Source organism: Rhinolophus sinicus, chromosome 15 (assembly GCF_057876585.1).
Source record: "Rhinolophus sinicus isolate RSI-liver-muscle chromosome 15, RSI-T2T, whole genome shotgun sequence".
Classification (NCBI taxonomy): Eukaryota; Metazoa; Chordata; class Mammalia; order Chiroptera; family Rhinolophidae; genus Rhinolophus; species Rhinolophus sinicus.
Window position 1 is genome coordinate 51,902,517 of NC_142515.1, and position 22,395 is coordinate 51,924,911.

The 22,395-nt window shown below is 37.3% G+C and overlaps 1 protein-coding gene across 10 annotated transcripts in view; it reads left to right on the top strand.

The window, feature by feature from the left end:
- KAT6B (lysine acetyltransferase 6B) overlaps nt 1–22,395 on the top strand; it is a 176,109-nt gene that overhangs the window by 117,461 nt on the left and 36,253 nt on the right. For 4 of the 10 annotated variants that reach the window (XM_088792069.1, XM_019745942.3, XM_019745941.3 and 1 more), the window contains exons 6-13: nt 195–276; nt 2,736–2,868; nt 5,699–6,630; nt 7,649–7,770; nt 11,654–11,769; nt 13,562–13,703; nt 16,810–16,971; nt 20,076–20,169. In XM_088792069.1, the coding sequence (XP_088648195.1) occupies nt 195–276; nt 2,736–2,868; nt 5,699–6,630; nt 7,649–7,770; nt 11,654–11,769; nt 13,562–13,703; nt 16,810–16,971; nt 20,076–20,169 (1,783 nt within the window). The remainder of the gene's footprint in view (nt 1–194; nt 277–2,735; nt 2,869–5,698; nt 6,631–7,648; nt 7,771–11,653; nt 11,770–13,561; nt 13,704–16,809; nt 16,972–20,075; nt 20,170–22,395) is intronic. The other 6 variants (XM_074339632.2, XM_019745946.3, XM_019745945.3 and 3 more) reach the window with 5 other exon arrangements.

Genomic DNA, 22,395 nt, shown 5'->3' on the forward strand with positions numbered 1-22,395 from the left:
GTTTTCAGTGTTAAGATTTTTCTGTTTTGTAGACTGGCTACGTTCTTTTTAAAGTTTTAAATACACAAATGTTACATTTCAATAGGGATTGTGGTGCTGCTTCAGTATATTTTTTACTCTTAATCAGATAACATAAGGATGTGTGGCCTTTTACAGTTGATTTCAGTCTCAATTAGTCTCTAATGTTATTACAGGATAATATGCTTTTTTGTGACTCCTGTGATAGAGGATTCCATATGGAGTGCTGTGACCCCCCACTTTCCAGAATGCCAAAAGGTGAACTTTTAAACTATATTTAAAGTGTATCTGATTCTGTACTCTTTAGCCTTGTCCTGATGTTGGACAGCTCAGAGGTAGACAGGTTCCTACAGCAGTTGTTCATCTCTCTCATCTTCCTTACACTTGTGGGTTTGGCACAGGTTATGAACAGAGGAGTGTAAAAACATTTAGTTTGAGAGTATTATGTATAACATATAATAAAGACTCTAATTCAGATACTGGGATAAAAAAGACCATTCCTTTCAGAAACTGCTTCCTTATTAGAATAAGTTTAGTTTAGGTAGGTCAGATGTTTAGAACTCTCTATTCAGAGGTGAGAAATTACCTGTGTTTGAGGGTGGTGATATTGATTACTCCCAGTCCTGTGACAGGAGCCATCACCATTTTCTTGGCCATTAGTTGAACATCTTAGATGGATATATCCATATGGGATAAGGATTTTCGGAACTATCTTAGATGGATATATCCATATGGGATAAGGATTTTCATCTCTATTTATTGTGTAAGGAAGCCTCCTTCTTCTCATTTTATAATACATTAGACAGTAAAAATAACTTTGCCTTTTTTACTGCAAAATTTATACATTTTCGTTGTGGAAGATTCAGAAAACACAGATTGACGAAAAGAAATAAAAAGAACACTCAATTAGAAATTCCTTCTCTGCCCCCCACACACCCTTTAAAAAATAAGTGGAACATTCTATACATGTTTTTGTAACCTTAGGTTTTTTTCCCCCTCTCTTAACAATTGACTCTAGCACTCCCACGTCATTTAAAGTTCTCCTAAACATAGATTTTAATGAGTGTGTAGAACTCCATGATGCAGAGAGCAAGGGTTACAAACCTGATGATTGTGGGCCACAGATATGCTTTGTTGGTTTATATATACATATAATTTTTAAAAGACTTCTCTGAATGCATTACAAAGAGTTGGTACAATATTTTTAAAATTTTGAATCTGAGTTCTTTAGGTAGAGTGTGTGTGTTCCAGTTTGCCCCAGTCTCACTACTCCCTGTTGTGTTACATTCCAGCTTGCTTCAGCCACATATATTATAATACCTGGGTGGTTCCTGAACATATTTGATTTTGCAACCCTATGTATTTAAAAATAAAAAAACCCATAACTTATTAAACCAATCCCCTCTGGTGGGCATTACAAATGTTTCCATTTTTTTTCTTCCATAATTATTGCCTTAAGATAAATTCCTAGGGGAGGAATTGCTGGATCAAAGGCTATGTACATGAAAGGTTGTATCAGTTTTCAGATGGACCACCAGTGTATGAGAATACCTGTTTCCCTGTATTATGATCAACACTCACCATTACTTTATTACATTGAGTCTAAGACACTTTTTTTTAACCATTTCAACATCTTTGAAATCAGATGCATCTTGCAGTCAAAAGTGTCTTATATTCAATGACATACAGTGTTATTATTTTAATTTTTACCGATTTGATAATAGAAAAGAGATGTCTAATATTTTTCTTTAAGTAGTGAGATTGAGTGTTTTTGTGTTTGACTATTGGCTGTTTGTATATCATCTTTGTAAAGTGCCTGTCTTATCCATTGATCATTTTTTCCATTGGGGTTTTCACCTTTTTTTTTTCCTTTCTGGTTTGCAGAAGCTGTTATATTTTTTTATGCAGTCAAACCCATGACTCTTTTTCTTTATGGCTTCAGCCTCAAGTGTCAGTCATGCTTAGATTATATAAATAGCTACATATTTTTCCTGGTACTTGTAACATTTAATTTTGTCATATTATAATATTCACCAACCTAGAATTTATTTTTGTAAAGGATAGGAAATAATTCTTTTCCTACCAGATAGATGACTGTTTGTTCCATCCCCACTTATGGCATCATTTCATCCTTTCACCACTGAAATCAAATAAGACCTTTTTGATATGCTGAATTCTTCTATAGGCTTCAGTTGTTCTCATCTCCCAGTTCTTATCTATTGACTATTCCCATTATGCCCGATGTAGCGTTTTAATTACTGTAACTCCAAAGTACTTAAAAATTTTAAGTTTTAATTTAAAAATTATATTTTCTACTGAGAGGGTTTTTTTTAATGTGGAAGATTTCCAGAAAGATATGATGAAACAAATATTTTATTCCAAAGGTTCCAAAACCTGATTAACTTGAAAATGTCTTCCTTTGGTTTTTCATGTGTGTTTATGTGGTGGAGGGAGGCTTGGTTACATGTTGGGAAAAGCTGAATGGAAAGATTCTGAGACAGGGGCAGCCCTCTTCTCTCTCCACCTTGATGGGGGATAATGACCTTCAGTGATGTGATGGCTTCCCAAACAGAATGACAGGAGGGAGTGATCCACCTTTGGGAGTGAAGTTCTGCACACAGGCATCCTTGGGCAGCTTATTACAGCTATAGTTCATATTTAATATCTTTCCTAAGATGAAACATTAAAACATTTTTCTCATATATATATTAATTCAGGGATGTGGATTTGCCAAGTCTGCAGACCAAAGAAAAAGGGAAGAAAACTACTTCATGAGAAAGCTGCACAAATAAAACGACGATATGCAAAACCCATTGGACGACCGAAAAATAAATTAAAGCAACGATTGTTGTAGGTTGAGATCTTATCAAAAGAAATCTTTTATGTTGTGTTTTAAAGTATAGGTGATTGTATCCCCCTTAGATTCCACTTTTTACCATCGTTTTTACAAACTCAAGGGATGAGAAATAGTTCTCCTTTTTCATAAGCTGTGGAAAATTTTTGAAAATAACATTTTTAATTGCAGTTGGCATTTTGGGGGCTTCTGTTGGCAGTATCTGTGATGCTAAGTGACGTTTTTCAAGCAGCAGGATGGGAGCAGAATGTAAGAACTGGAAACAGTCATTCAGCCTCCTTTTTCACTGGCTGAGCATTAGAAGAGCTTAATTATATAAATATTTATATGGGAATTTTAAAACGAAAGGGATTTGTCCACATCTGTAGTGAATCTTTTTTGTCACTCCGGATAACTATATTTTAGAAAAATACTTCTCTTTTCTGGTGCTAATTTAGTATTACAACTTTTTAAAAAGATCCCTTTTATGAAATAGGAGCTTCTGAGAAACTAGCCAATGACTGTCTTCATGTTTGCCTCCACAGAGTTAGACAGGAGCCTTTGGTATGTGCATATGTGTGCAGACATACATACAGTACATACAAAATAGCATTTGCTGTGGCCACACATCTACTATAATAACCCTACTTCTACTGGCCTTTGCTATATAGTTCTTATTACAGCCCAGTAGAACATTTAGCAGGAGTTACGTGGATAAGTAGAGAAACGGTAAGAGGTGGAATGCATGTATTTTTAAAAAATATCTATACAGAATACAGATTTGACTGTCAGCATTGCGTAAGGTGTTTTTACAAATGAAAGCAGTAGACTTGCATATCTGAAGCAGTTCTATCAGTAAGACCATGGCCCCCCCTTTGCCCCCCCATTGGTGAAAGGGTCATTGTGATGTAGAATGAATAGTGCTCTGCACACACCCTGAACAAACACCAGCTCTCTTACTTGCTTTCTCTTTTTCCCCTAATTTTATCAGAAGCAATTCACTGTGTTACCTGCTCTCACAATAGCATTGTCCTCCTGCACCTTTATTCTCAAAGGAGAGGTAGAAAATACGTGATCTTTTCTAGAGTTTTCTGTGAAACTTGATGAAAACCCTTTAAGTGGTAGACATTTTTAAATGAAATTTTCGTTAATTTCTGGAGGCAAACATGAAACATATTTATGAATAAAATCTTTCATATTAGCATCATTTGAAGTAGAAATTATATGTTTTTGCATTCATCCCGTGGAAGCATTGTTCTCAAAATGGGACTGTATCCTCAGGGCCCAATTAAAAAAAAACCAAATTAGGATATAAACTTTCTAAACAAAGGACACAGCTGAAAATTGCGTCTGGCACCAGTCCTAACTTTTTGTTTGTCCAAAATTGTCCTTTGAGCTTAGGAATTTTTAAGACAGTCTAGGGAGTTTTCCTTTGTACATGCTTTATAAGCATATTATCCTTTCTGGGCAATCGATTCCAGATACAGTCCAAATGCCGCATTCTAATGCGAAACATTTTAGCCTGGATGAGTTGTTTATTGGTAACCCTCACTGTGACACTAGACATCTCCAGCTAATGTTAACCTGATTTGGTTGAATCGGTGGTGTCAGGCGAAGCTGGTGGTTGAGCCCCCTCAAAGGAGCCTAGCAGCTCGCCCAGTCGATCTGTACCAGCCTTCCCTTCTGCCGACTGCTGAAATTGTTCATTAAATCTTTATGTACAAGATGACCATTAAAATCTGCTCTTCTGTTTGTAATGACCTAAGATTTTTTTGTAATCTGATATTTTCAGGCTTCCTTTTCTTCATTAGCCTTCAGCTAAATTAATAATTTTTTAAAGTGCATTCTTGGGCCCCAGCACAGCCATAATTCACATGCAAATGTATCTATTGTATAAAATTCTGCTGCAAAATGGGTAGCTTTCCAACCCCTAGCCTGAGTGACCGCGGGCAGCTGCTGTGCCTGTAAGCAGCTGTGTTAGTGCAGTGAACTCCAGTCTCTGTTGACCACACAGCTGTATGAGCAGAACCAGTATCCAATGAACTGAAATAGCAGTCAGAACCAGTGTATAAAGATTCTGACGCCAAGTGTCTGATAATGACCATGGTAAATGTGCTGCTTCTTCACCAGACTTTTCATGTCATGTCTGACCTGCTGTAGCTTTTCTTTAATCATTTCAGTTTTTTGCTATTGTTGTCCTTTTTTTCAGCAATATTTTATGCTGTAATTAATTGTTTCCTTTACTTAGAGAGTATTATTGGTTATCTTACCATCCTATGCATAAACTGCTAAGAGGAAGAGGGTATCTTTTAATATTTTCTTTAAAAAAACCTAACTTCCAGACATACCCTAGCTATATTTATATAAATTTTCCAATTGAGTTAAAATCGCTTCTAATTAGAGATTAGATAGATAAGCTTATTCTTTTGCTTCTAGATACTATGATTTATTTCCTTTAATACTTTTAAAAAGACATTTCAGGAAATCATAATTACTTGAGACAACACAAGGGGTAACATTTTTATTTCATTTTAATGAAAGCATTGGGCATTCTTTCAGTCTCTTTAAAAAATTTTCTTACACTGATTGCGTTTGGGTCCATGTGGATTCTTTCAGTACCTGTTGGATGGACCCTGGGAGAATCATGACACGGCAAATGTAGCTGCTGCTGTTTTAACAGAAAAACATCTAGGTTGAGGCACACACACACAGAAATAGTTCTTAGGGTTGCAATTCAGTTCCTTAAGTTTAAGCACATTGAATGCATCTAGTTGCTATAAATTTGTTTTAGATACCTTTATAATTCTATTATTCAATGCTGATACTATTCTCTAAATTTTTGCCTAGGTCTGTAACCAGTGATGAAGGATCCATGAATGCATTCACAGGAAGGGGGTCACCTGGTAGGGGTCAAAAGACTAAAGTCTGTACCACACCTTCATCTGGTCATGCTGCATCTGGGAAGGACTCAAGCAGCAGATTGGCTGTTACAGACCCCACTCGGCCTGGTGCCACCACCAAAATCACCACCACCTCCACCTACATTTCTGCCTCTACACTTAAAGTTAACAAGAAAACCAAAGGGCTCATTGATGGCCTTACTAAGTTTTTTACACCATCACCTGATGGTCGCAGATCACGAGGTGAAATAATAGACTTTTCAAAGCACTATCGTCCAAGGAAAAAGGTCTCTCAGAAACAGTCATGCACTTCTCATGTGTTGGCTACAGGTACCACACAAAAGCTAAAACCTCCACTTTCTTCACTTCCACCCCCAACCCCCATCTCTGGTCAGAGCCCCAGTTCACAAAAGTCCAGCACTTCCACTTCTTCTACCTCTCCCCAGAGTTCTTCCAGCCAGTCCAGTGTGCCCTCCTTTAGCAGTCTTACTAATAACAGCCAGCTGAAGGCACTCTTTGATGGACTTTCTCATATCTATACTACTCAGGGACAGTCTCGGAAAAAGGGACACCCAAGTTATGCACCGCCCAAACGTATGCGTCGTAAAACTGAATTATCTTCCACAGCGAAATCTAAAGCTCATTTCTTTGGAAAAAGAGATATTAGAAGTAGGTTTATTTCTCACTCCTCCTCCTCTAGTTGGGGGATGGCTAGAGGACGTATTTTTAAAGCAATTGCTCACTTCAAGCGAACAACTTTCCTTAAAAAGCACAGGATGCTAGGCAGATTAAAATATAAAGTGACCCCTCAGATGGGGACCCCCTCACCAGGGAAGGGGAGCTTGACAGACGGAAGGATTAAACCTGATCAGGATGATGGTAAGCAAAAGGTCAAAGCTCCAACCAAACCTGCGTCCCGTCCCTTTCTCCCCAACCCCCCCAGAAATAAATAAATCAGTTCCTATTTGTCACATAGGTCTTAGCTATTTCTCTTGTTCTCACTTCACTTTCATACAGAAACAGTGAAACTTTGACCTTTTTCTAATGCTGACTAAACCTCCAAAACGTTATTTTTCCAACTAATACTCTCCCAGCTTTTATTATTTATTTCCATTCGTAGTGACACTAGGACCCCCAGATGCCTTCATAGTGTTGCTTATGGCTTTGTAGTCCCGCATGAGTAGCCACTGTCACGCTTCTGCCATGTCCTTCCCCATGCCGCCTCTTCAGCCACAGCGCTGTCTGGTCGTGCACCGTCAGTGCTTCCAACAGGGGGGATTTCAGCTCCTGGTTTCCCTCTGCTCCATTGCTTTCTCATGACAAAGTCCATCCTGCTTCCTTCTCCACAAAGCCTGATCTGTGATTCTGTGAGGTGTGCTTTTGGGTGTGAGCGTGTCTGTGTGTGTGGTCATCTTAGGGAGAAAACTGATTTCATAATTTCATTTAACAAATTGGCCCGTTACATTTTGCTGTCCTTTATAAAACAAAAACAAAACAAAACAAAAAAACAAACCCAAAACTGTGTTATTTGGACAAAGTGGTAGATTTTATTATCTCAAAAGTGATAATGGGAAGTCTATAATTAGACATTGATATAACTTCTAATCTTGGTTGAAAATTATGATTTTGCTTTGTATTGCTCTTACTTTCCCTCCGTTATTTATTGAAGCTATAAGAAGATGACAGTGATAATTCAAATAAAAATTTGGGTACAGCAGGGAAAGGGTACTGCTGGATTTTTGAGCAGTGCTTTGATGTAAAAGCTTATTAAGCTTTTGGGTGAAAAAAAGAAATCCCTATATGCCCACCATGCTAATTTGGTACCGTTTTGGTAATATACGGTGGTTACCCATGATTCAAGTCGGTGAATACACTTTCTGCTGGTTTTAAATGACAGATACTGAAATCAAAATAAGCATCAAACAAGAAAGTACAGATATAAATGTGGTTGGAAACAAGGACACCGTTACTGAAGAGGATTTGGATGTTTTTAAGCAGGCCCAGGAACTGTCTTGGGAGGTAAGCCAGGATACCGCATTATGGAGGCAAGGATACTGTGTGCTTTTAAAAAAATGTGTGATCGTTATGAAATTACTGCTTTGACTTTATAAAGAATTCCCCTCAAAATCCTTTGTGGTTCTTTAACTGGTACCGTGAGCATTTTTGTTGACTGTACATTGAAAAGCAATGACTGTCACATTGTCTCCACTCTTAGAAGTTGGCAGGACTCGGCTGGTCTCACAGAATAGACCAGAGTAGCAGCAGTGGAGGCAAATTTTGAAAAATACCTTGTAGGTATGACGGAACAGGATTTTGATGATTTCTGCTCACATTTAGAAAATAGCAATTTTAAGTCACTAACAAAAGGAAGAACGTTGCTTTTAAATTTACCGGTGCTTCTTCTAACACAGATGGCCAGCCATATGAAAAATATCTCCTAATTTTAACTCTTTGGCACTGACAAAGGCAATACTGTATTGTATGATCAATTGTAGTCACTTTAATTTTTATTGTCCAGTAATTTTCTTTAAATGATTCCACCTAAAATAATACCTCTACTCAGCTTATTGTCACCAAAACACTGAAAGGTAAGGCTGTTGGACTCATTTATTATGGACTATGGATTTTTTTTTTTTTTTTTTAAATTAAATTTATTGGGGTGACAATTGTTAGTAAAATTACATAGATTTCAGGTGTACAATTCTGTATTACATCATCTATAAATCCCATTGTGTGTTCATCACCCAGAGTCAGTTCTTCCATCACCATATATTCGATCCCCCTTACCCTCATCTCCCACCCCCCACCCCCGTTACCCTCTGGTAACCACTAAACTATTGTCCGTGTCTATGAGTTTCTGTTTCTCATTTGTTTGTCTTGTTCTTTTGTTGTTTTTGGTTTATATACCACATATCAGTGAAATCACATGGTTCTCTGCTTTTTCTGTCTGACTTGTTTCGCTCAGCATTACTCTCTCAAGATCCATCCATGTTGTCACAAATGTTCCTATATCATCTTTTCTCACTGCCGAATAGTATTCCATTGTGTATATGTACCACAACTTCTTTATCCATTCATCTATCGAAGGACATTTTGGTTGTTTCCATGTCTTGGCCACCGTAAACAAAGCTGCAATGAACATTGGCGCACACGTGTCTTTATCTCTAAATGTTTTCAGATTTTTTGGGTAGATACCCAGGAGAGGGATTGCTGGGTCATACGGCAATTCTATTCGTAATTCTTTGAGGAACCTCCACACTGCCTTCCATAACGGCTGCACCAGTCTGCATTCCCACCAACAGTGTATGAGGGTTCCTTTTTCTCCACAGCCTCTCCAACATTTGTTACTGTTTGTCTTGTTGATGGTAGCCATTCTGACTGGGGTGAGGTGATATCTCATTGTGGTTTTGATTTGCATTTCTCTGATGATTAGTGATGTTGAGCATTTTTTCATATGTTTATTTGCCATTTGTATGTCCTCTTTGGAGAAATGTCTCTTCAAGTCCTCTGCCCATTTTTCAATTGGGTTGTTTGTTTTTCTGTTGTTGAGTTGCATGAGTTCCTTGTATATTCTGGATACTAGCCCCTTATCGGAGGCACTGTTTGCAAAAATCTTCTCCCATTCAGTTGGTGGCCTCTTTATTTTGTCAATGGTTTCTTTCGCTGTGCAGAAGCTTTTAAGTTTCATATAGTCCCATTCGTTTATTTTAGCTTTTACTTCCATTGCCTTTGGAGTCAAGTTCATAAAATGCTCTTTGAACCCAAGGTCCATAAGTTTAGTACCTATGTTTTCTTCTATGCAGTTTATTGTGTCAGGTCTTATGCCTAAGTCTTTGATCCATTTTGAATTAACTTTGGTACATGGTGACAAATAGCAGTCCAGTTTCATTCTTTTGCACGTGACTATCCAATTCTCCCAGCACCATTTATTGAAGAGGCTGTCTTTGCTCCATTGTATGTTTTTAGCTTCTTTGTCAAAAATTATCTGTCCATATTTATGTGGTTTTATTTCTGGGTTCTCAATTCTATTCCATTGGTCTATGTGTCTGTTTTTCTGCCAATACCATGCTGTTTTGATTATTGTGGCCCTGTAGTACAGGCCAAAGTCAGGAAGTGTGATACCTCCATTATAGTTCTTTTTTCTTAAGATTGCGTTGGCTATTCGGGGTCTTTTGTGGTTCCAAACAAATATGATGATTTTTTGTTCTATTTCTTTAAAATATACCATTGGGATTTTGATGGGGATTGCATTGAATCTGTATATTGCTTTGGGTAATATGGCCATTTTAACTATGTTGATTCTTCCAATCCATGAGCACGGAATGTCTTTCCATTTCTTTGTGTCTTCTTCAATTTCTTTCAAAAATGTCTTATAGTTTTCAGCATATAGGTCTTTCACATCCTTGGTTAAGTTTATTCCTAGGTATTTTATTCTTTTTGCTGCAATTGCAAAAGGAATTGTTTTTTGTATTTCTTTTTCTGAGATTTCATTGTTAGTATATAGGAAGGCAATGGACTTTTGTGCGTTGATTTTGTAGCCAGCAACTTTACTGTATTCGTTGATTGTTTCTAATAGCTTTTTGGTGGAGTCTTTAGGGTTTTCTATATATAGCATCATGTCATCTGCAAAGAGTGATAATTTAACTTCTTCATTCCCAATTTGGATGCCTTTTATTTCTTTCTCTTGCCTGATTGCTCTGGCAAGGACTTCCAACACTATGTTGAAAAGCAGAGGTGATAGGGGACAGCCCTGTCGTGTTCCTGAACGTAGAGCAAAGGGCTTCAGTTTTTCTCCATTAATTATGAGATTAGCAGAGGGCTTGTCATATATGGCCTTTATTATGTTAAGGTATTTTCCTTCTATACCCATTTTATTAAGTGTTTTAATCATAAATGGATGTTGTATCTTGTCAAATGCTTTTTCTGCATCAATTGGATTTTTTTTTTTTTTTTTTAATGTCAGTAGATCACATTCAGTTTCTTGGCACAATATTCATGGATAGACCCCTACTCTACCTCACTTCCTTGTTTAGGGGGAGGGGGCTAGCGATAGGCTAGTAAGCTTTATTTTAGTACCAGTCACTTGGGCTAAATTCTTCTGATGGTTTCTACTTTAGTGGCTATGGGATATTTCCATTCCTCATTCTACCCCAGCAGAATGCTTTGTATTGTTTTTCCTTTAGCTAAGATCCAACAGTCTTTGAGATTTGAAGTCCTTAAATATTACCATTGTTTTCAGCTGACTTCTGGCATTCATAGATAGACATGACAAACAGCAGGCCATTATCTGAAAGATACTGTTAAGTCTAAAGTCCTTTCTTTCCAGGACGCTAACACTGGCTTTTTCATTCAGGAACATTTCTTGTCTGTGTCAGGCACTGTGCTAGACCCTGGGAATGCCACAGAATCAGGCAGGCCGAGTTCTTAACCTTGTGTAGCTTACTGCCCAGGAGGAAGGGGCCCGAGAGGAAGGAGGTGATATTCAACTGCAGGACTTCACAATTGGTTATCTAATTACAATTGGGATAAATATTACTTCATGGAGGAACAGGTGACTGTAAGAGTGTATAACAGCCTCATCTTATAATTGCCTCAGTTTTAATACATTGCAACAGATCATTGAATTCAGTTCAATAGACATTTGTATGTATTTACATCATACTCATTTCCTATCTTGGTGATACTGTTTCTTAGGCTATTAGTTTGTTTACATTATGAATCATATACAACGTTGATTCTTATTTTACAAGGTTAATAATGTTTTTTTCAACAACATGAAAATTCACAATTAAGATTAGTGTTCTGGTCTTGATAAGTTTTCGTATCCACTGGTGAAAGAATCAAAATGTAAGTGAAGAAATCCTCATCTAATACTTTTATTTCTTTTCTTTTTCTCTGACAGAAAATAGAGTGTGAAAGTGGAGTGGAAGACTGTGGCCGGTACCCTTCAGTCATAGAATTTGGGAAATACGAGATCCAAACCTGGTACTCCTCACCTTACCCACAGGAATATGCAAGGTAATGGGATAAGCCTGGCAGGTATATAACTTTAATGTCATATGTGTAAGGAAGGGAAGTTCTCCATTCTAAAGCAGGAATTAGATGATTTTTTAGGACATAAATTTTGATAGTGGATTCTGAGTGCTTCCAAAACTATCACTTTTGCCAGTACCTTTTTATAGTATTCACTGTTCTATGTAAGTGCCTAATACTCCTTAGTTACATAGGCGTTGTGAAGTTTGCCTTTTAGCTTCTAGACCATGCTTTCTCCCTTGGTTAATTGGGTGAACATTGTTTGTGTATGAAACAAAATCAGGAAAAAAAATTAACCAATGTAAAATATTTGGAAGTTTCTTCTCAGGTGGCCTTTTACATTTTCCTGATTCAGGAAACTAAGTAGTCAGTCTTATCTCTGATTTCTGGCATTTTATTTTCAAGTTTTTTACTGAAATGTAGCAAAAGAAGGAAAAATGGGAGATTGCAGGTGAGAGTGGGTAGCCTTAAGAGGACCTTTCCTAAATCTTTACTTTGAAGCCATTTGTGACTAACTTGTTAAAAATGAAGAGAAAATAATAGTACTAGAGTTTTCATTTGTGTTAAGATTGGCCGTGAGATTGTCTTGAATGAATATATTTTAAAATGGTTATCATGCGAACAGATTTCTTCCTTCAGGTACATCAGGGTACACTTTATTAGTATCTTCTCAAATTCTTTAGCCTGCCAAGTTTCTGGTAATCACACACTTGCTTTTTGTCTAGAATAAATATTGTCCTTTTCTGTACCATGTGGCTGTCTGGTCAGTCATCTAACTGGAGAGGATGGGGAGGGTGTTCTAGGAGTTAAGTGGCAAACTGTCAGGAGTCTTGGTTCCCTCTTCCCAGCTTGTGTCACTGGCTCTGTGTTCTTGAACCATTTTTTAAAAACACCTATGAGCTTTAATTTGCATAGGTCGTCGTAAGTCATGTGTTCTGAGAGCTGTGAATAGTCAGAGTCCAAGTCAGAGTCCAAGAGTTGAAGCTACTATTATCTGAGTCTGTTTCTAACTCTCTCCAAAATCTTTCTCCCCATTCTTATACCCCAAAGACCTTGAAAGTGCTTCGAGAAATTTTCTTCTAAATACTAACAACATTCATTGAAGCATCATGGGTACAAGTGAAAAAATGTTATAATTTTTAAGGTGGAGAAAAAGTCAGCAGGGGAGAGAAAGCTGTTCGTCTGATGTTACTCAGTGGAATTGGTCTTTTGACTTTCCTACACTTACTGCTTTCGACTTTATATTGACTATGATAATAGCTTTAGAGTTACCTCATCCATATGTACAAATGGAAGCAACTAAATTCTAGGACTCCTCTGTCTTATAAGTATGCAGATCACTTTAAAAAATAATGAATTCACTTCTTTCTGGGTATAAGATTATTACAGTTACACCACTGACCATATATATTATTGAAGCTATGACATTAAATTTGAAATTTGAAAAATATGCATAGTTACCTCACAGGATGCTATCCTTATTGTTGATTTTTAGGGTAGTGATTCCAAGTCTGGAAACCTTTCTTTCTGTAGGACATTTCTAAGGAAACAAATGATTTGTTCACGAAGTAAAGGCAGAAATTATTATTATGTTGAAAAAAATGTAAGATTTGTACATTTTCTTTACTACTTGTTTTTCCTTTTCTTTGAAACTACTTCTTTCGAATGCTATTGTACAGCCTATCTATGACTTAGAAAATATTGAACAATATTTAATATTTTCCGCCTAACCAGTATAATCAATCTGAAAGATTCTTTGATTTCAAATTTTTAACAGATTACCAAAGCTTTACCTGTGTGAATTCTGTCTTAAATATATGAAAAGTAAAAACATTTTGTTAAGACACTCAAAGAAATGTGGATGGTTTCATCCTCCAGCAAATGAAATTTACCGAAGGAAAGACCTTTCAGTATTTGAGGTAAGCATGTGTAAATAAAAAACTCAGCTTTTGAAACCTTGTACTTCTAATTGTTGACTATATATTGAATTGTTTCAAGAAGGTATAAAGTATATTCAGTTTTGGCATTGAAATTCAGACTGCTCTTTAAAATATCTCCATGTTTTGGAATGTTTAACCATATTAAGCAACCATTTAGATTGATAATGAATTCCTATTGCATCATATTAACATTTTTGTCTTCCCCCAAATCCCTGTCTGCACCACATATATTCACCAGTGAATTTATGATCTCCTCAGCTCTTTGTAAATTCTACTTTCTTTGGCAGGAGAAATTAGCTTTGTTCAGCAGCTCCAGCCAATGTCTGGCAGGTGCTCACTCTTCCAGGGAATTGAGCAGCTGTACATATCTCCTCAGTACACAACCACCTGTGTTTCCATCCATTTCTTGGCAGAGTTGATAATCCTTTTGGTGAGACCCCAGCAGATGTTAGGACTCCCCTGCTCCCCCCATCTGGGTGGACGGCCACCCCTGGAGAACTCTGCTGTTCACAGGATCCCGTGGCCATGTGTTTGCCATTGTGGGTTTTTGAAGACATTTTGTGTTTTCAGAGTTGATTTAGTAGCTGAAGGTCTTTGCCTCTATATTGTTTCATTGTTTAATCATGTTCTATTGTCAGATTCAGGGATCCAGTTTAGCTGAATCAGTTGTACCTTGAGGAGACCGTGCCTTTCTTTCATGTTATTGCCTATTCACAGGGCTTCTTAATTCTCTCCTTTATTTTCCTCACCACGTGAGTACTTCCGTTGCCCATCTTGGTTCATTATTTTGCATTCCTGGATGCTCAGAACAAGCCTTCCTTGTGCAGTAGACGTGTTATTTTCTTTCTCTGAAATACAGGTTTATTTTAGGATTCTCTTTTTCTGAATTGTTGAGACTGAAATTTATTATTCTGCCCCACATTTCTCTTTAGTTCTGGTCTACATGTCTTGCTGTATATATATATGTGTGTGTATATATATATAATTAATTGTTAAAATTTTAAAGTCCCTCTTCCTGGTTATATCAGGCTCTTTTGGCAAGCTTAAAGGAAGACGGTTATTGTTACTGAGAAGATTGGATGATATGCTAATTCTTACTAAAGGGTAGGCACAGGATTCTCAACCTGGGCACCGTTCACATATCAAGCGGGATAATTCTTTGTTACAAGGGGCTGTCCTGTGCATTGTAGGATGTTTAGAGCATCCCTGGCCTCTACCCACGTAAATACCAGTAACACCACCAACACCTCCAGTTGTAACAACCAAAAATGTCTCCAGATTTAGCCCATGTCCTCTGGGGGATGAGGGGACTCACACACAGTAAGGGCAGTGGGCTAGAGGGGAAGCCCAGTGCAGGTTGCTTGGCCTTCCTGTGGTTAGTCTTGGGGTGCTACCCAGCTCACCCCAACCAGTTGAGACAACAGAGCTGTTCTCAGTTGAGGCTTAACTAATGTCACATGTTCAGCTTTCCGATCGGCTCCTTCCTTGATGCCTTGGATCCTTTCTTGTAACCAAAATAAAATGAAATCACTGTCTCATTGTTTCCCAAAGGACATACGTAACACATTGTTGGCTTTAAGTAATTGTTAAATAAATCAGCATGAATCTTCCTGTGGGGTTGGAGCTCTCATAAATCCAGGAGAGTCTTCTCAAGGGTAAGAGAGTCAGTGTTGTTAGGCTTGGTAAGAACGGTCTGCTATTTTAGGTCAGGTGCTTTCGGACCATACAGAGAGGAGGGGGGGAAATCAGAAGCAGATTTGTAAAATTTATTCATAAAAATGATTGAAGGAGTTGGATGGGATAAGTGCCAAGGTCCCTATTCTAGGATCTGAGTTCATACATAACAGTACAGCATGTAGGAAACTTCTTAGCAGTTTCCTAAGTGTCTTATAAAATAAATGAAGAAGAATCACAGGTTACTACTTTCATATTTTCTCTTTATCTGTTGCTCTGGAAAGCATGCCACATTAGCCTTTTCACAACCGGTAAGCATTTCTCTTTGGCGTTGTCATCTCTATTTTTCTGGTTTACAGATACATCTTTGTCGTTTCCTTTTTGTAATGTACTACCATTTCCCAAAGGATCGTACTCCCAAATACATAAAAACTTCCTTTAATTAAAGAGAGAATTGTATCCTCTGTGCCCGTTGCCCTTACTTGATTATGTTGCTATGTGTGGGACCTAGGTTTCATCCAAGGGAAATAGTTATATGAAGTCTAAAAATAATTTGTGCAATATGAGAACCTGTATGGTCCACAGGAGACTCAAGAACAGTCAAGTTCATTGTTAAAGAGCTCTGGTTAGCAAATATCCATTTCCCCTAAGAAAAGTGCTGGGGAAATTCTTCTTGAATCTGCTGTGATTTCTGTTTTCAACAAGTAACTACATTTGATCAAAGAAATTGGCATCTGTACTTAGCCTCCTGTCTATAACCATCAGTATCACAGCTTGATTCTTTTATTTTGAAGAGAAGTAGACTGTAATCACGGTACTTATTGTAGGTTGAAGTTCATCTCACTTTCTCTGTAAGTATTCCCAACATAGAAATTTTATCTTTTCCAATTATATTTGAAATGATGCTTGGGACAAAATCAAAATGGAAGCCTCTTTTGCTAATCCTCACTTCTGAGGAATCAGAATAATGCAGTTCATTTATTTTATTTTTATGTGAACCCCTTTTGAAAACAACAAAGTTTAACTTGAAGAGTATTTTGATCTGTTTACATGCCTTTCATTCAGGTTTACTTGGTTCAAACAGAGAGGACATACCTGATCATTTTTCACTCATAATAAATTGCAAATAAAAATTACCTCTTTGTTAATGATCTGGTCTTTATTCAAGTAGCTTAAAGAGAAATTTAAGCTCTTAAATTTACGCTAATTTAAGAGAACAGGTAGAATTCTGATTTGCCAAGTGACAGCTATTTTCTTGTTAACGTTATACTTAATTAATGGAATGCTTTACTCTCTCAGTTTGGAATTTGGAAATAAAAGTATATGCTTTCCAAATACCATATAAAAGAAACAATTTTATATTGAGTGGTATTTTTATGTTAAATAATGTTGTCTGTTTCTTCTTTGCTAGGTTGATGGGAATATGAGCAAAATTTATTGCCAAAACCTTTGCTTGTTAGCCAAGCTCTTCCTGGACCACAAAACGTTGTATTATGATGTCGAGCCATTCCTTTTTTATGTCCTTACAAAAAATGATGAAAAGGGCTGTCATCTGGTTGGATACTTCTCTAAGGTAAAACAAGAGCCAGTATGACCTCCATTTTCTTTTTCAGAATGTTTTTGGTAGAGCCCAATTCTTTGAACAGGGCTTTTTTATGACTATAATTTGAATAAGTGACACATGTTTCTGAAAAGCTCAGGCTCTTGTTCAGAGCTCATTAAAAAACAAAAACAAACACCATCCCTAGGAAGTGTGTATAGGACCTCAGCGCACTGTTTGCTGCTTTGATTGTCAGCATCCCTGTAATGTTATAATTGCTGCCTTGCAGACCACCTAGCATCTTTGATTTTCTAAATGTTAAGCTTATTTCCTCTTTCCCCTTAAGTGGTGTCAACATGAAGTTTTCAGTGTAATGTAGCATTTAAGAGATAATTCTCATTTCTCCTCATTGCATTCCCTCTGTGGTTATCAGTATCTCAGGGAATTGGAATGTTGGCATTTGGACAGTCAAGCTGATATAATGACTGGTTTTACTCTTTCATGTCTTATTTGTGCTATTGTTTTAAGATCTAGAGCAGCCTCACCTTTAGAAGGCCTAAGTACCTCCAGCTGTTAACATAGGGAAGCCCTTGCTGTATTGAGTGGCTACATGCAGGTGGTCGTTTTCCCTGATTCTCTCACATTCTCTTACCCAAAGGCTTCTGAGAAACAGTAACACATATACAATAAAGGAAAACTGAGTTTGGATATATTTACTGGATAGTGACCTTAACTTTTCTTAGGCACCTAGGAAACAGATTAATGTGCCAGGATGTAATTGTGACTTTCAGCCAGATCCAAAGCCTGTATTTTATTTCTTTTATGATACATTTTTTCACCATAGGTGAAAGTGAATTTTCATGAATAGACCCTTACATAATATAAATGGAATACTTTATAGAAATGTCATTTTCATGGAAGATCAAAATATAGAATTTATATGGAGGTCCTTTACAAACTGCCGTTTTTCTGAATTTAAGATTCAACCCAAAGACCATAAACAAAAATTTTAGCAAGTGACAGCACTCATGGGAAACTGTCTCAGTGCTTTAATCCACATGTTTGGTAAAGCTTTAACATGAAAAAGAAGAAAATTAATTTGCACATTGCAGATTCAGCATCAACACAAAACAATAAATAGAAAATCTATATAATTTATAAAACATCTTACCTTTTCTATCAGTGTGTAAAGATCTTTTCCTCCAAAGAGTTAAAAAGAATAGTGGTCATGATTGTCCTTCCTGTTAGAAAATCGTGTTTCTCTAAATGTGTGTGAGCGTCAGCGGAGATGCTTGCTAGCTAGCGCCTGCTGTCCCTGGCCTGCCTGTCATCGAGTTGGCCTCTGAACCCACAGATGACAGTGACTTGGCTTTGAGTGTCTGGCCCTTTTCCTGACAGGGTGTCCACCTTTTACTCAGAATAAGCTAAGCTTTCCCCTTTTATCACAGTTTCTTTCATAGGATGGCAGCAACTACTGTCATTTCTTACCATACTCGGAACACTAATATTCTGTGGCTGTGTGGTGAAACAAAAATTAATCTAAAAAATAACCACAGTAAAAGACTAGCTGCAAATTAAACCATATTCTAATGTGTCAGTTGGAATGTGAAAGACTGTGGCCCTTTGGAGTTTATACTTAAACCAAATTCTAGAGGTTATAGCCAGAGAATGGCCAAGGTGACCTAGAAATATTCAGTGTAGCTTAGCACATGCATATGGCTCTCCAAGCACATAACAGATGATTCTAGACAGGAAAGAAAGAAGGAGCAGTTATTTTATCCAAATTAGAATTTAGTTTTAGTTGTAGTTACCTGTTAGGAGAGAGTGGAAAAGGAGAAGATCACTGTTGTGTTGGATTCCAAAAACATCTCCTAGGAATAAATAGGTAGGAATAGATGGGGATAAAGAAAAGAATGACATCGAGGATGAATCCGTTTAGCCCAGGGTACATCTCTTTTTAGATAGAGTGACCCATTTGTCTAACTTTGTAAAATAGGCTAATTATCGGAAACTTGCCATCCATTGATACGCACATTCAGTAATGGACAATCCTGCGTCGTAGGAAAACTGACACACGTTATTTTGTCTTCCCCATTTCTTAGAGACTCCACAGACAGCTTATACACGTGCAAAAGTTGGAAGCACATCTTTTTCACAAAGAAATCTTTAATTCTGCCCTGGAAGGTTTTTTCCACAACTATTTCCTGTGATCTTTCAAACAGGTTGATTAAAAATCTGGGTGTTCTGAAGTAATTCTTTGATGTGGTCAGTACCATTTGTGGTCAGTCTTATTTGTGGTTTATGTTTGGCCAGAGCACTCACAAACTCAAAAGCCTTTTCCAGATCTTCTCTGTGTAGGTTTTGGCGGCTTCTGTGTACTCTGAATACAATATTGCCGCTCTGATGCCACATCCCATGAAAATTGCAAATTCTTCCTTAACTGTAAGCACTGTTTCCCACCATAGTCTTCCCGTTCTTCCTCTCAGTTTCAGGTTCTTGGTAATATTTTGGCCTCACTTTTGTTTGGAGGCTTTGGGGTTTCTCGTTGCTGTTGTCTCTTTTGTTTCATATTCCTGGTTTGAAATGCAGGTTAATTATTTCTTTTTACTTTGACTTTTTGTTCATAGGAGAAATGTATTGGTGCCAATCTACCCACACACACATACTATTTTAGTTTCACTGGGGCGTTTGCTCAAAGGCAGAAGACAGATTGCTGTTGCGGAGTTGTAAGTTATTTAGCAAGGCAGCCGGCTAAGTCCTAACTTACCCCACTGGGTGACTCTGGACGGTTTTTGTTTTTGTTTGTTTTTTTGTCTATCTCCCAAGTTTGAGCAAGGAAAGCATTTCTTCCATACTGTCTGTTCTGTTTCATTTGGCTCATAGTGCCTTGGATCCTTTATTCATATTTTATGGTACCGGCTTTCAAGAATAAAGATGTAATGGTGAGGCATGCCTGGAGTTGATGGCTTGTCGTTAGCTAATGATGTGATTGATTCACAGTAGGATTATTCCGCTTGAACCTCACCTAACACTTTGGCTCACCTTAGTGGACTGTTGTACAAGGACAGTGGCAGGTGTAGAGAATTACCCACTTCAGCAGAGCTCTGACATACTGGATCTGTTTCTCCTTCCCTCAGGAAAAGCTTTGCCAGCAGAAGTATAATGTCTCCTGCATAATGATCATGCCCCAGCACCAAAGGCAAGGATTTGGACGGTTTCTCATTGATTTCAGTAAGTGAAGTGCTTTATTTACTTTCACGATTCAGCAAGCTGATGGCCTGCGAAGGAAAGAGGAACACATAAAACTTTATTTAACCTACCTTGTTGTTTTTATCAATAGATAACGCGTTTTCAATTTATATTTACATAGGTTAGAAAATCTTTCTCAAGTGAAAAATTTACTGCTGCTCACTTATTGTACTCTAGGAAATTGAGACTAGATCTCTCGGCAGTGTCACTAGCTTACAAAGCCATTACCCTGAATGAACCGGCAGAATTGCATTCCATTCCATGGTCTTCATGCTCATTAGCACCAAAAGAGGCAATTATTTGCGATTAAAGCTGAAGAAAGTGTTATTTAAAAGGATTTTCAGCTTTTTAAAATTTTGCCTATAATCTCATACAGTAAAGAGCGGGAAAGGCATATTTCTGTTTAGAAAAATAATTCTTTAGATAGCTTATCCTTTGAGCCTCTCTAGTAGAAATAGCTGTCTTGTTTTGTTAATGTACCTTTTCTATTATGGAAATTATTACAATATTTGTATATAGAGGTTACCCAAGAAATATTTTTTATACACATTTGTATCTTGTGAGTCTCCTCAATTGAAATTGCAATAATATATAAAAGTATGCACAGGATAATGTAAGAAAAACGGTAGTGCTTTTCTCCTTGTTTATATTATATTGGATGTGATAAGGCTACACTTGGAGAATTGATTCAAAATATCCAGATAACATAAAGTCCAGGTATCCCATGATAGTAGTCGTTTCTGACCATGTAAAAATCTGTCACTAGGCATTGTGTGTGTCTTAAGTAGATTGTAGTTTGTCTGATTTTAAACTGAAAGAAGGAAAATTTAGGAAATTGCATAATCTTCATAAGGTACATCAAATGCAAAAACCACAATGTAAATGTGCTCAAGGAAAACCATGAAGAATTATGTGGAGTCTAAATCTGTATTATTAGATATTGAAATCTTAACGTCTGGGTGGAATATAACTGTATAGTAGTTTTGGATTGATTTGTGTGATTTATTGACATTGAAGGATATTCTTTTTTGAAGTATTTTTTTTTTATTGGTTATTTTTGTATTTTCAGATAACATTTCTGGTTATTCATTTGTTACCCTAGTCTTATCTATTCTTTTCTGTTCTAGTTATCCCAGGGAGGGCCATCTTACCAAGAGTTCACCATTTTTATTTTAGAGTCGTAGTTGTGATCAGTTCTAAGGGCACATCCAATCTTGTTCTGGAGTTTTTTGTGGCCACCATTCCTAAGTTGTTCATAAATATTAGAATTTCTGGTATGCATGGCAGCCATTTAAGACTTAAATTTTTGATAGTATCTGCATGCCTACAGAATAGGGCCAACTCCTTAGTTCAATGTTCACGGTCTTTCAACATCTAGTTCCAGCCTATGTTACAGACTTTTCCATCTGCTAATCTGTGTTTCCTCCAATATTCTGAAAATGTTACCATGCTTCCATTCTTTGTCTATGCAGTCCCTCCCCTGGAATGACCACTTCTTCCTTCCCCAGCCTCCGTCTTTTCAAGATCCTACCCATTGTGAAGAGCCAGCTCAGCAGCCTTTTTTTTGACCCCAACTCCTGGAGTTTCATCCCAGCGTTCCCTTCTTGGCTCCATATCTCTGTAGTATGGCACTTAGACGTGATTTACCCTGTTGTGCTAATTACTGATGGGTCATACTTCCAATTTACTGTGAACTCCTTGAATACCCTCTTCTTGTATTCAGCAGGGCAATACATTCAGTAACCTACATCAGATATATGTCTGTTGATTTGAATTGAATCTCCAAAGTGATAATAGTTACTGCCTACAATAATTTTCTACCTAAAATTAAAAAGACATTGGTATTTACCAGGTGAATATGCAAGTCTCCAAGTACAGTAGCATCGTATATGTGTGGCGTGATCTGGTGTTGAGGCCTTGTACGTGAGGGAACAACCCAGGAACAATGACATGCCCTTGACGTGCTAAATCTTTATGTCAACTATTTTTATGAAACCTGTACCAGAGTGTGTCCTGTGTTTTTAAATGTGAACTGTGGAACACAACAGAACCTTTCTGGAGGGCTCAAAAGGCCATAAATTAGTGTTTGTCCAGGCAACGCGGGGCTAAGGGGGTCACTAGATTTTCCTGTACCATTGCATCACCCTTACACCATAGTGGGTTAAGGAGTGGGGTGAATGATTTCAATAAAGTTGAAAAGGAATTGGT